The sequence below is a fragment of the Rhinolophus sinicus genome, linkage group LG17 (genome assembly GCF_036562045.2).
Source record: "Rhinolophus sinicus isolate RSC01 linkage group LG17, ASM3656204v1, whole genome shotgun sequence".
Taxonomy (NCBI): domain Eukaryota; kingdom Metazoa; phylum Chordata; class Mammalia; order Chiroptera; family Rhinolophidae; genus Rhinolophus; species Rhinolophus sinicus.
In genome coordinates this window covers 7,718,488-7,732,706 of record NC_133766.1, presented here as the reverse complement: position 1 = coordinate 7,732,706, position 14,219 = coordinate 7,718,488, and the positions used below count along the sequence as shown (strand labels likewise).

At 44.9% G+C, this 14,219-nt stretch overlaps 1 protein-coding gene across 1 annotated transcript in view; it reads right to left on the bottom strand.

Annotated features, from left to right (window-relative positions):
- PAPPA2 (pappalysin 2) overlaps positions 1-14,219 on the bottom strand; it is a 218,722-nt gene that overhangs the window by 187,068 nt on the left and 17,435 nt on the right. The window contains exon 3 of the mRNA XM_074322117.1: positions 6,737-7,808. Within this exon, the coding sequence (XP_074178218.1) occupies positions 6,737-7,808 (1,072 nt within the window). The remainder of the gene's footprint in view (positions 1-6,736; positions 7,809-14,219) is intronic.

Genomic DNA, 14,219 nt, shown 5'->3' with positions numbered 1-14,219 from the left:
CTCAGTCACAAGTCTATTTGGCTAAGAAATAACCATGAATAGGAGGAAAACAACCTCACCCTTCTCACCTGGGAAGGGAAGTTCACTGAGCCAGGTGAAGAGAGAAACTGGATTACATTTACTCTATTATATGGCACCTATTGAGACTGGGGAGAAACTGGCCTGTTGGAAAACGAACAGGAGACGTTTCTATTTGTACGAAAACTGTCTGAGCTTACCTGTAAGGTGTTCTCTTATGTCTTCTCGCCTATTCTCTTTGCCAGGTCAAATGAGTATGAGAAGGTGAGACCTGTCTCTTTAGAGTTTGCATCCTTGCGCATTTTGAAGCGGAGGCATTGAGAAGTAGTCTTGCTGTTCAGTTTTAACGTTTCTCCTCCATTTCTTTGCTCTCTGCCCTCTTCTACCCCTTACACTTATTTTCCCCCGCGTATGTTTTTTTTGGCTGCAGGAAACTTTGAATCCCAACTTCAAAAGAAACCTCTAATGAAGTCTGGCTGATGTTTAACAGACCTGCCACTGCGGGGGCCCAGCCTAATCTTTCCTTTGGCTCAATAGCCACAGAGGGTAGGTGAGCAAAGCACAGCTAATCCCCTGCACCCAGGTCTGTGCAGCACCAAGTTCTCCACCTGTTCCCTTTTGTGTCACGTGTACCTGCCCTCCTGCCCCAGGACACACACCTTGTAGTGTACCACTGCAGAAACCACCCGCTCCATGCCCATGCAGGGCCCCTCCCAGCCCACCCTTTTAAGGACATTTTTAGAGGGAAGTGAGCCATGTCCTAGCATGTCTTTGTACAGCAGTCCTTCTGCCCTCAAATGCCCCAGCAGCAAAATTCAAGGAATAGAGAAGAGACAGTGAGTCACCAACACACAGAGACCTTAGCCCACCGCAGGCTTCAGAAAATGAGGGCATCCCTGTGTCTGCTTCACAGCATGCTCGGACACTAGGTGATTGATGGCTTGCTTAAACTGTGCTCAGCCATTTGTTTTTATTTGGTGATTTTTCTCTGCATGATAATATTATGAAATCTGACACATAGAAACCAAAACAGAGAGGCAAGCCCACTCTTCCAGAGTTGGCTGGATGCTAAGCTCAACCCTGATGTGAAAAGTGGAGAAAGAACAAGAGATGGAAAGTAGGTTCAGCAGCAAGGAATCCTTCATCTCTGAGACGTAATTTTAGAGGGAAAAATGACAGAAACAATGCATGACCAAAAAGAAGCTGAAGGATGCAACGATGAAGAACGCTGGTTTCCCTTAGGGCAGAGCGAGTCCCTCAGCTCAGCTTCCTAGGATGCACCATCAGGAATAAGGACTAGTCAATGACACTTGTGATTTCACTGAGGTGGACTCTCTTCCTTCCTCAGCACTTGCAGCCGCCTCTCAGGGAAGCCACCATGTAGAATAGACATCTGGCCTCTGTAGCCTTCTCTCCCCAAGCCAAGTTCCTCTATCTTAGTCATTCTGTTCAACTGGCTGGGTAATGTATCTATAATTCATATCTCCTTCTGACCAGCCCCAAATCTGATAAATACTCGCCCTTTGATAGGCCCATCTGGGTTACAGATGTTTGATGCTGGATTCCTCAGGCGCTCTCCTCCTCTCAGAGCCTTTGGGATAGCAACGTCTTTGGGGGCGAGATTTCTGGTTTCTTGCTGGGGTGGGGAAAGGGGGGATGTTGAGTAGGATTTGAGAAGTAAGGAGGATTGTTCATACACCAATCGTTGTACCTGCATCTTAGTAATCTATCGATAGGTGCAGCCCCACTTCCCACTAAACTGTTGAGCTCCTGAGTAGTAGGATTCTGTGCCTGGCACACTCTGTTTGTTCAATAAATGTCTGGCAAAACATTTGTTGAAATTGGAGTCCCTTCAGAGTCACAATATAATGGAGTTGGGAGTTTGAGTTCTGTGATTTAATTGTAATAATAGGATGTTACATATGGGTAATTTCGTTCAGAGACAAGCAAGAACTACACAAGTCACAGGCCCTCACAGAATTCCAAAGATCTATGTCTCCATGAATCCAAAGTCCTTTCAAATGATCCAAACCATGGCACCGAAAAGCACTCTATACCCCATGCTCTGCTTGTAATGCCTCAGCCTGTATTTAAATCCAGGAAATTTAGATGAAATTACTAAACCCCTCCATTAAGTTGTTAGCACTTACTCTTTATATATTCTTTCTACTTGTCCCTCTACTTAGCTTACTGTATCTGGCACATCATAGAATAATTGTTTTTCAAAATATGGTTCTTGCCAATAAGAGTTATAAAAAAAATCACATATTTTTAACAATAAAATTTCAAACAAGGCAGAAGGTGGGGGAGGGGAAAATCCTGTAATGAAATAAATATAAGGGAATTGGGAAAGAGAAAACCTCTCCTCTCCACCATGTTCTGCCTTCAGATTTCTTCCTCCAAAAGAGGAGATTCATATATAATTTTCATTTTTCAGTTCATCATAAGTATAAATGTAAAAGTTAGGTTCCTACTGTGAATAAGCTCTAGACTTTTGAGGAAATCCTTCAACATGAAAAACAGACAAGAATTAAGAAAAAAAAAAAAAGGAAAAACAAAACATGACTACAGATCAATCAGATATAGTGCATACAAAAAAATTCAGAATGGATCTAATTTTTAGCATCAAAAAAGGTTGCATCCTTAAAATAAAAATAGATTAATACAGAAAGTCAAATAATAATAAGGTCTTAAAACTATGATTGCTAAAATGAAAACAATTCAATAGAAGAGCTGGAAGATAAACTCAACGAAATCTCTAAAAAAAAAAGTAACAACAAAATAACGAAGAGATCGCTCATATGAGAGAAAAAAGACAAAGAATTTCCATCTTTAGGAGATTCTGGGTGGGAAAATAGAGAAAACTAAATTTTTAAAAATCAAAGTAATAATTTAATAGAACTTGCCAGAGATGAGGGACATGAATGTTGAAATTGAGAGGACCACTGAGTGCTCAACAAAAGCAGAATAAAAGGCCAACCCTAAAAATATATATATCATAATATCCCAAAATAACAAGTCTAAGATTCTAAACAATTTTTAAAAGAAAAAAAAAAATTCCACTTCTTAAAATACACACAATTGTTAGAATAGAAGCTAAAGACAATTACTAAATTTCTTCAAAAGTTGTTTTTTTGTTGTTTTCTTTTGTTTTTTGAGAGTAATGTTTTACAACCCAAAATTTTACACCAAGACAAACTATCAGTATCGTGTAAAGGAAAAATAAAAACATTTTGCGTAATGCATTGTCAGAAAAAGTACCTTAAACACCCTTTCTTAGAAAGTTACTTAAGGAGGTTTTCCAGTAAAATAAGGTCATAAATTAAGAGATATTCATGCAACTCAGGACACAGTGGCTCCAGTTCAAAAGAAAAAGGAAAGCAATAAAGAGATGTTCCAGGATGACAACTTTCCAGCAGGCCTAAAGATAACTGGTCAAGATTGAAAGCGGAGAAGAAAAGAGAATAACTATAATAGAAGGGAGAGCTCCCGAGTGTTTTTAAAAAAATTAAAAAAAGACATTAGATATCAAAAAAAAAAGAAAATAAGAAGAAGGAAGGAGGGAAATAAAAAAGTGAGGGAGGGAGGAAATAGAGACTCAAGGGGTAGAGGGAGGGTGGGGGAAGAAACTATGCCAGAAAAAATATATAATAATAGAATAATATCTTGTCCTGCAACAAAAAATATTTCACATTCATGATATTGTGTGTGTGTGTATGCATTTGATTCAATGGAAAATAGTAAAATAACTATATTGAAAAGATAGAGGGGAGAGGGAGGAGACAATGGAAGAGTTAAAGTCTCATCTTTATCATAAGAGCAAGCCAATGCATAATGTTTAAAATTGATGAATCAAGTAATATAATATTTAGAGATATGGAGGTAGTTACCAGAACAGACAGGTAAAATGATTAAATATGGGAGCAAGGCCAAAGAGTGGAAAAGGATGGAAAGAGTTAAGCGGGGCACTATTATTCTTTCTTACATATTTTGGTACAATTTGGTATTTTTAAACATGAACATTACTTTGATTTAAATATTTTTAACACTCAAAAAGTATAAACAGTTCCTTTTATTCCACAAAACTGAGTTTTGCATGCAGGGGTAAGAAGGTTTGAAATAGTTCTGGGTCTACAGATAAAAAGGGATGAGTTACCATGGCAACTCTGCAGGGAGTAAGTGGAATAAGTTATAAACACCCAGATAAGGGCAGTGGCAGCAGGGATTTAGAGAACTCAAGGGCCACACTAAGGAGATTGATGCCTGGGCACCTTGAAAGACAGCTCTCTCGGTCAGGGCAGCGGGCTATTTTAATTAACTTGCCGGCAAATGAGAACAAGCCAGATTTCCCTTTCTTCTTGGAGATCCTAAGAGTTGGCAACCACTGTTATTAGTGAGGTTTACTTCTGCTTAAGGTTATCAAAATCTAAAAACCAAACTCAAACAGAATCTTTCCTGTGTGGATATTTCTGGTAATGTGATCAGTGCCTGCATACCATTATGTAAACAAAGCCTTCCCAAACTGTCAGCTCTAATATTGATAATCATAACTAATGTTAGTTTAGAACTATTTTTGCACGTTGAAAACTTTAGTTACCAAGCATTTTCCTGTACCTTATTTCATTTGACTCACAAAACCACCCTAGGGTATAGGTAACGAAGTATTACTGCAATCATCCCTGTTTTACAGACAAGACATCTGTGTTTCAGAAAGGGACTTGCACAACTTACGAAGCTAATTAAGTAGTAAGAACTCTCGAATTCAACTGTATCCCCTTATTCCCAATTGTCATGCAGGGTGTCATGCGGGGTTTCTGGCCCTGTTCCCCCCAAAAGAATGCAGAATATGGTTAGGCCAAAAAGGAACACCCACGCAGCCATAGATGGGAGTCATGCCACTATATTCTTGCTGGGTTGGAGACACAGGAAGCGGGAGCCACACGATCCACAATCCGCCACCCGGTTCTCTGCCAACCAACCAACCCCCTTGCTTATTGCAATCCGTGTTTGCTAGCTTAGCCACGGCAGATATATCAGTGGCTACTGGCTAACTGGTAACAGCTGATGGCCAATTAGTCACAGCTGATGGCCATTTACTACCCGAGCCAGTACCTTGCCATGTGAGGCCGAGAGCCTGGAAACTGCTCTCTGGGACTCGGTCCCCACACCAATCTTACACTCAATCCTTGACAACACATGCCTGAACTATAGGCCAATCTATTAACTGGTGTTAAGTGACTGCCCACATACAGGGACACCATAAATTTCTATGTAAATTGTGACCAACAAACACAAAGGCAGCCACCTAGGTATCTGGTGGGAGCTGAGATCCAGCCCTCCCACCTCCCAACAACACCAACACTCCACCCCAGCTCAAGTGTAAGCCTTCTCATAATTTATACGAAGGCACCAGTTATGTAATAGGGAAGTCTTGCCCACATACACAAATTAACAAGTTTACCACCCATCTTTCTCCTTTCTTACCTCCCTCTAACACTCCCCAACCCTCGCATGGACCATCAAATGGAAATCCTCTTATTGCTTTCTGTCTCACATTGAAGACACATCAGATCCATTCCATTCATTAAAATAAACATGAGATAAGCAACAAGGTGTCAGCTGCTGTTCTACACACTGGAAATGTCATGGTTAACAAGACGCGTGATTTCATGCAGCTGATATTCCAGGCAGGGGGAACACAAAGCAATGGACAAGAAAAACATCAGAAGTGATCAGTGTTCTACAGAGAATTAAAATCAGTGATTGATTAGCTGATTTAAATTGGGGGATCAGGAAAAGCCTCTCAAAGGTGATATTTAAGCAGATATTGGAACGGCAAGAGAAAACTCACCAAGGGAAAGATCAAGGAAAAGAGGATTCTGAGAAAATGAAACAGCGAATGCAAAGCCACGAGACAGGAACAAGTTCAATCTGCTCAACGGAACAGAAGAGAGTCTGGGAGGCTGTGCAGTGTGGGTGGGGAAGGTGTGGAGGGAGCAAGCTGGAGGGTAGGCAGGGGTCTGGTCGCAGCAGAGCCTGTGAGCCAGGCAGAGAGTTTGCATTCTATTCTAGGGACAGCGGGGGTGGGATTTTCAGAGGAGAATAACAGGATCTGATTTACCTTTTACAAAAGATCCTTCTGGGTGCTACGTGGAGAACAACATTTAATGAGGCAAAATGGGAAGGTTCCAGTTGCCTACAGGAAACTCGTGCTTAGATGCAGAATGTCTTGTGTTCACAAAGCTGCTGAACTGCTCCAGCTGCACCAGACACGAAGCGCACACCAGGCCTCCACCTGGACTGGTGCTACTTTGCTGGGAACCTGAGCCTGCGGGAAGAACTGCTGCTGAATGGTTTCTACCTCGGTAAACCCTGCTTGTTCTCTGTGGCGACAGCCTGGCTTCCTCCACAGGCTACGATGTCCAGGTGCCTCAGACACCTGGTACATACGTCTTCAGGTGCTTTTCAACTATGGACACAGCCGCCTGCTCCACAGACTGTGAATTCTGTGAGGGCTGTCCCTTGTCCTCGTCGTCTCTGTGTCCCTAATTACTTAACACAGCACCCAGTACTTCACAAAAGCACAGTGATGTCTGGTGGATGGTGTAGGTTTTACTGAGGGACTCTGTACCATCTTTGGTCTCCAGAATCCACCAAGAGAAAACAAGGCTAGAAATGCACCCTATAAGCAAGACCCCCCCAAGCTCCAGTCCCTTACCTCTTGGGCGAGTCGGGGTCGAAGCAGGTCTTGCGCACGTCAGCCACCTCAGGGTCACAGCAATCCCCCTCGTCAAAGTCATTCAGCATGTTGTTGCACTCCACGTGGCAGAACCCATCCCTGCGGTTCCAGGAGTAGCAGCGGCCGTGCAGGCGGCAGTCGCCGCCGTCATAGCCCGTGAGTGGGTGCTCGCACTCGGGGTCACAGTGGTCATTGCCAACCTTGCTGGGCTCACAGTTGACAAGCACGGCCCGGGAGCGCAGCGTGGAGTTGTGGACCCGGTGGACACTCAGCTGCCACGTGATGTTGTAGCGGCTGAAGGCGTCATTCAGAGCGGCGTGCTGCCGGCTGATCTGCTCCTCACTCACGGTGGGGTTCAGGCCCTCATCGTCACAAATGTTCACCACCTGGTAGCGTATCGCCTTCTCTCCTCGTAGGGGCCAGTGCCCGTTGTACTGGGAGATCAGTTCTACATTGTCACAAGCCGTTTGTCCACAGAGTGGGGGCTGCAATGGTGACAGGAGTTCGGGCTCTGGCTCAAAGCCCTGGAGAACCTCAAGCCGTGGGTACTTCTCATCTCGAAAGGGGGCCCACTGTTCTTCCAGGGGCTCAAAACTGGCTGTGAGGATCAGGGTGGCCAACTGCTCCTCCATGCTCGGGGACCGAGGACCGTGCTGGAGGTGGCTTTGGGAGAGGGCTGTGGACCAGAAGACCAGTGTGCCCAGGTGTCCACGGAAATGGTGGCCTTTCTCAGAGCTATCCCCACCCAGGAGCAAAGAGCGGCAAGATGCTATGAAGGGGCTGTTCAGGGGACCAGACTGGTCTAGACTACTTGCCACCTGAGTGCCATCCACATATAGGGCCATTCGCCGTCCGTCGTAAGTGGCTGCCACATGGGTCCACCTGCGTGGTTGGTAGTGACTGTGGCCAATCACAACGGTGGCTTTCTTCATGCGGTCAGTGCGAAGGGAGAAGAAGAAACGAGGATCTTGCCTTCTCATGTCCTCCCCTGAGCGGATTCCCAGGGCCCAGCCCTTGTCACTGACAGTGTGGGAACAGTTATCAAACACACCTGGGAAAGAAGGAAGAATCGAGGGGAGAAATACCAGATACAAAGGGGGATGGAGAAAGGGAAAAGAAAACCCATGTGAATAGCGAGAATGCAGACTTTTCATGAGAAAACAATTACGTGATACAGATTTCCCACCTGAGATGCCTGTCCAGTACCCTGTATCAGGTGGCTCTGGCGACATCTATCACTGCAAGGAATCTGATTTGAGATTCCATCAACTTTAACTCATTTTAGTGTTTTTAAATAACCAAATTGGACGTTGTAAAGGAGATGTCTAATGCAAGTGACAACCATCCTCTAGTACTTTGTCACAAATGCTCTTTGTGCTGACTTTGAGTCATGCTTTCTCCTCCTGACCCTTATCCCTTTCCTTTTCCTCAAATCCATAAGGGAAGCCATAGCTTTTACACAAGACAAATCTCCTATGTCCTCCAAAGTTCATTTTCCCTACTGAATATTGAAATGATGATTCTAATGGGGGGAAACAGGGTGTTGGGGAATGAGGGGATCGCATCAGAGAAGACTGTAACCTCCCAGGTGTCATTCCCAACCCTCTATTCCCTCTAGTGTCCCTCTAAGGGCCAGGACACCCATCCACAGAGAGCAGTTGCTCCCCAGAGTAGGCAAAATGGCGTGGCCCCACGGTCTTAGTCGGAAAAATCGGTCAAGTCAGTTATCAGAATGACTGTTCTATAACCAATCATGCCCATCATGGTACTGACTGGAACTTTCACAGATCAATGAAGGTCCACACGCTACCTCACCACTTTGCTCACTGCAGCCCAAATCCATTAAGTCCAACTGAATAAACAAAGGAACACCTGTAGGTAACTAGATCTTTAATAAGCTGGAATCCAGGAGTAGTAAAGTCATATATAACACGGCCAGAGATGAAAGAGGAATCCTGAAGGCAGTTGGAAGGCCTTAAACGTTTCCATCTTTGGTCATGAACCCACCATCTCCTCCCAGGAATCTCCTCTAATATGTAGCTCCATTCCTCTAATCTGGAGGAGGTGAATGGATAATTATTTCTCTCCTTCCTTAAGACTGAATAAACCAGGCTACAGTTAGGCTGAAGTACAGTCTGTGCTCAGACAAAGATTTAGCCCCAATATTCAATCCATAATCTGAATGAGCCAAGCTCCACCCCCTGGCTGGTAGGAAGAGAATCACGCTTGGTTACTAGAAAGGCTGTCACTCCATTAAACCCCAAAGCGTTCACATTTCGTCTCACTGTCACGCTCCTCCTGGAAAAAGGAGTTCCACGTGGAATTAATCATTTCTGTTCATCGAACATTTACCGAACACCCCATTCATGCCAGACATAGAACAGTCTCTCAGCTTTGGAAGGAAAGGTGGTCTTTGCCCTTGAGAAGTCTCATGGGGAAGTGAGAAATACAGGAGATTACTTCAATATCATATCAGAACTCAGATCAAGGGCTACATAGGGGACTGAAAACAGAGCTGAATCTCGACCCTACTTCACACAGGATTTCCTGAGGGGATGAGAATCTACTCCTGAAGAGTATATAAGAGTTGGCCAGGCAAAAGCATTGCAACAATAGGATACCACCACACACTGAAATCGGAAACGCTGACAACACCACGTTCTGACGAGCACACGGAGCAACAGGAACGCTCACTCATCGCTGGTGGGGATGCAGAAGGGCGCAGCCACTTTGGAAGACAGCTCGGCAGTTTCTTACAAAACTAAATACTCTTGCCATTCAATCCAGCAGGCGTGCTCCTTGTTATTTACCCAAAGGAGTCGAAAACTCTGTGCAAAAACCTGCCACACATTTGGAGCAGCTTCTTCACAATTGCCAAATCTTGAAAGCAATCGACATGCCCTTCCATAGGTGATGGATAAATAAACTGGTCCATCCAGACAATGGAATACTATTCAGTACTAAAAATAAATGAACTATCAAGCCATGAAAAGACAAGGAGGAAACATGAATGCATATCACTAAGTGAAAAAAGCCAATCTGAAAAGGCCACATACTGTATGATTCCAACTCTACGGCATTCTGGAAAAGGCAAATGTAGGAAGACAGTAAAACAATCAGTGGTTGCCAGGGGTGGGGGGAGAGAGAGGAACAGGCAGAGAACAGAGGACGTTTTAGGCAGTGGCAATAATCTGTGTGACATTATAATGATGGATGGATGTCATTATATCTTTGTCCGAACCCATAGAATGTACACCACCAAGAGTAGGCCTCCACGTAAACTACTAATATGAACTTTAGGTGGTTATGTGTCAATGTAGTTTTATCCTTGGTTTAAAAAAAAAAAAGGAAAAGTACCACTCTGGTGAGTGATGTTGATTGTAGGAGGCTACATATGTGTGAGAGCAGAGGGTACATGGGAAACCTTTATACCTTCTTCTCAGTTTTGTTGTAAACCAAAAAACAGCTCTAAAAAAAGATGGGGGGGGGCGATAGTTGTTGCCTCCACTCTGGGTTTTGAGCCTTTATATATCCGTGTTGAGCACCCAGTGGCCAACTGTGCCTGGGAAATAAAACCTCCAGCCCAGATCTGCTCTTCAGCGTCTTTCAACCAGAAACTGGGATCACAGAGCAGCTGCACAGCTCATCCACACGCTCCCAGGGGGCCCCCCAGCCCTGCTCCCTTAACTCCGTCAAGCAGGAGTAAGATGGACTTTGCCTCCAAAGAAAAATTACCAAATCCCCACACTTAGAAGACTTCTCTTTCTTCTCAGTCTAGCAAAGTGAAGCTGACAAAACCAACACAGTCTAAGCCAACACATTATACGTGGTCAAACTCTGAGCTTGTGCAACATTGAGATTTTATAACTGAATGTACATGTGATAGAAGCAAACATGTTATAACTGTTGTTTATTCATCAAAGCCACATTCTTGGGAGGAACAGAGGGACCAGCTCATCAATATGATTTATGAAATCACTCAACACCAAACTGAACTATGATAGCCCATGGGTTAGAAACAAAATCAGATCGAATGATGTAACTCAAAAAATGGTGGTGGTATTGAAGCCAAACATTTGGACTGTGTCATCCTCAAACTTTAAGAGTCATTCTTTCAGCTCTTCCTTGGACCTGGCTTCCATTATGCCTCGATGTTTACCAAATTGAACCTTACTTTGCGTTTAAGTTTGCAGAGAAAGGGGAGTAAATCGAGGGAGCCCACCTTGTTCATTCTATTCCTGCTCTCAACTCCAAAACTCGTATTTAGAGACCCTGGGTAGCTTCACACAGCTTTATGTCCTCATGTGGGTCTTCAGGAAAAATAATTTGCATGTAGCCTCTGCTATTATCAATTGCCGGCGTTTAGAATTAATAGCGTTAATTTCCCTCACGCTATTGAGAAAAGCCTTCTCTCAAACTGGGCTACAGTCTCCCCGAGTGATTATGAAAATTTCTAATAATGGTGAATATCATAGCTTGAGTGTTACATGTTTACTGTGGAAATATTTAAATGTGGCCCCTGCAGAGAAGGAATCCAGCTTCTTTCCATTTTGGGGGGTTCTTTCTTTGCACTCAGGAGGTCTGCAGCTTATGCAAAGAAGAAATAAAGAGAAAACCTACTTTTTATTAAATGTCTTCCATGATCCAGATGCTGGATAAGTGGTCACCCTTATAAGCCCTCCAGAAATGTCTGAGCTGAATTTTACTACCCTCACTCAGAGACCAAAACACCGAGGGTCATAGGTAGAATCAAGGAAGGTGTTCACAGTCTTACATGTAGGAAAGACCAGAGACCGAGGCGGAAACCAGGTCTGTTCAACCAAAACGTCCATGCTCTTTCCACTACACTCAAGTCCTTCAAATGCTCTAACTTAAGTTGTGAGCTATTGTTTGGGAGCAAGAAGAACAGTAAGGGCTGGTGAGCGTGGCGTGGACAAATCTGCAGAAAACTTCTTGAAGGTGCCTGGAATCTGATTCCCCCAAAAATGGGCAGGTTAACATCCACACCTGGGAAAAGTTTGGGGAGAACAGACAGGCTAGCACAGTGGTTGTAGTTCCATGTTGGCCAGTCCCTAAGTTGACAGGCTGCCTTGCTGAACATTTGGTAAACTTTCTGGGTGGCCCTACAGGGTTTTTTGTAACACACAACACCCAATAATCCATTCTAGAAGACCCCAAGGTGAAGGGGAGCTTCTTATCCCAAAGCTAGGACCATCACTGAAGGTGGGAGGAAGTGATGAGCACGCGACTGAAAACTCGCTTCCAAGCCAGTGGCTTCCACGTCCATCGGCCTTTCTCTTGGTTTCTCCACTAGGTGTGTATATAGCGAAGTAGGGCTCTGTATTAGAAGAGCATGTCATTAAATGGGAAGTGAGATGGTCCAGAGAGGAGCTGCTCCCATCTCTCAACATTTCTGATCACACCGTTCTGACTGCTCATCTCCTTCTCCATCAGAAATGTTCCCTCTTCCCTCCTGGAACCTTCTGTCAGTTGGTTTTGACAGAATGGGGTCTTCGGCAGAGAGAGGGAATGATGCTTCCGCAATGCACCTGGCATCACAATGAGGCGAGAAGCCTCCTTCGCCCTGTTAGTTACATAAGTCAGTATCAAGCGAGAAAAAGGATCTTCTGAGAACTACCAGGAATCAACCTGTCCTTGGCGTTCTTCTTTTACGGCAATAACACAGGAGAAAAGAGCACCTTATACCCTTTTCTTCCTCAAAGCAGAGGAGGGTCTGTGTTTCAGGAACATTATGTGGACTTATTTCAGAGTGTTGAAATAAATGGAAAAGCCAAAAAATGTCCCTGTCTGAGAGACCTTAATTAGAGAAAGTTGCAGTGAGACCTCGTTCTCCCAATAACACCTCCACAATTAAAGTCCTGCTCTCTGGTCAACACATCACTTTCCGAACACTGACACAAGTAAAGTCTCGGCCCCATAAGCAATATTCTATCGCAACCATTGTTGAAATAGCTCTCGTCTGGTACGTCCTTCAAAAGCTAGCCTTAGTATCACCTTGACCTTGAAGCCTTCCTTGGCTGCCCTAGTCCAGGTGGTCTTTGCAGCGTGCTGGGTCTCCTGGTCTTCCTGCTATTTTCTTTATTCAGCCAAGCAATGTGAGAGTTCCTCAGTGACAAGAACCTGCCTTAGACATCTGTGCATTTTCCATGCACTCGAGAAAGGAACAGGTTCTAGCTCCTATAGGGCACCCAGTCTGCTCCTGAAGTCAAATTGAGTCAGGAGTCTTGATTCCCAGAAGAAGCATTTCCCACCAGTCTTGGGGGCGCTCAATAACCCTGCAATTGCACCTGACCTACAGGAAGGATGCAAAAGGGCCCAAACATCCTCTCCGCCATACAGCTACAGGGGCTTACGCGTTCCTATGACAGAAGCTGTGCTCTTCCCCAGCCATCACACTCAGCTGCTTCCTTCTGGGTCCTACGCGTGTGGATTACAGCACATGTGGTAAAACTTGAGAGCTTTTCTTGGGCAAAGCCCTATCCTGGAGGGAACACCTCTCCCGGGGAGATCCTTTAAGAACAGGCCAAGGTGGCCGAAGACAAAGAAAAGGTCTAGGCAGAAGTCTGCCCTTGGCTATGAACCCCCACTTCCAGGAAACCCCCGCGGCAGTCTTGTTCTCTGCACCTCCGGGAAGATCACAGTCCTGCTTCTCCAAGAGCGCCCGTCAGCTTCCAGGAAGGTGAGGTTCTCTTCAACAGAACAGAGGAGTCATGTACAGTGTCATCAGCTCTGGTAACTGAAAAAACATGCTGTGTGGTGCAAGTTTTTTTTTGTTTGTTTGTTTGTTTTTTGTGTTTTTTTTTGCTTTTTTTTTTAGGAGGACAATGAGCTAAAAACAGGGCCCGGTTAGGTCATGAGCATAAATCAACTTGCTACAAGGCAAGGTCTTTTCTCAGGATGTTATACGCCTGTGCCTCCCCACACACATCCATCTGCTGCCTTCTGCAGAGCTACTTACCCCGCTCCCCACCACCCAGCGAGAGCTTGAGGGGAACAAAAGGACCGAGGAGGAGGCGATAGGCCATCCATCAAAGACCACGCAACCTGGCAGCTGAGCAGGGCTGTGTCAGCAGGAAGAGCAGGAGAGTGAAAAAAGAAGGTCGGGAGGTGTTTTTCAGCTGCTCTAGATAAGTTTCCTTCAAGACAGGAGTAGGCCTCGTCTTTTATCTACGAGACCAAGCTTTTACGGAGTAGAACCCGGGTGGGGCAACGCTCCCGGGAAGGAACGCTTCACTAGCATCTTCCCAGCACATCTTTCAAGCTCTGCTCACAGCCCACTCTTCGCTTCTGTCAGGCTCTCGATATGCGCAAAGATGATAGAAATTGGGATGCGGGGTTTCCCTGGCTTTCCATAGGCCGCCCATGCCCCGGGTGGGAGCCCACGGGGTAGATTTGCAGGGCGAGGAGAGGGCTTGCTGTATGATAGCCTGAGAGAGCAGGA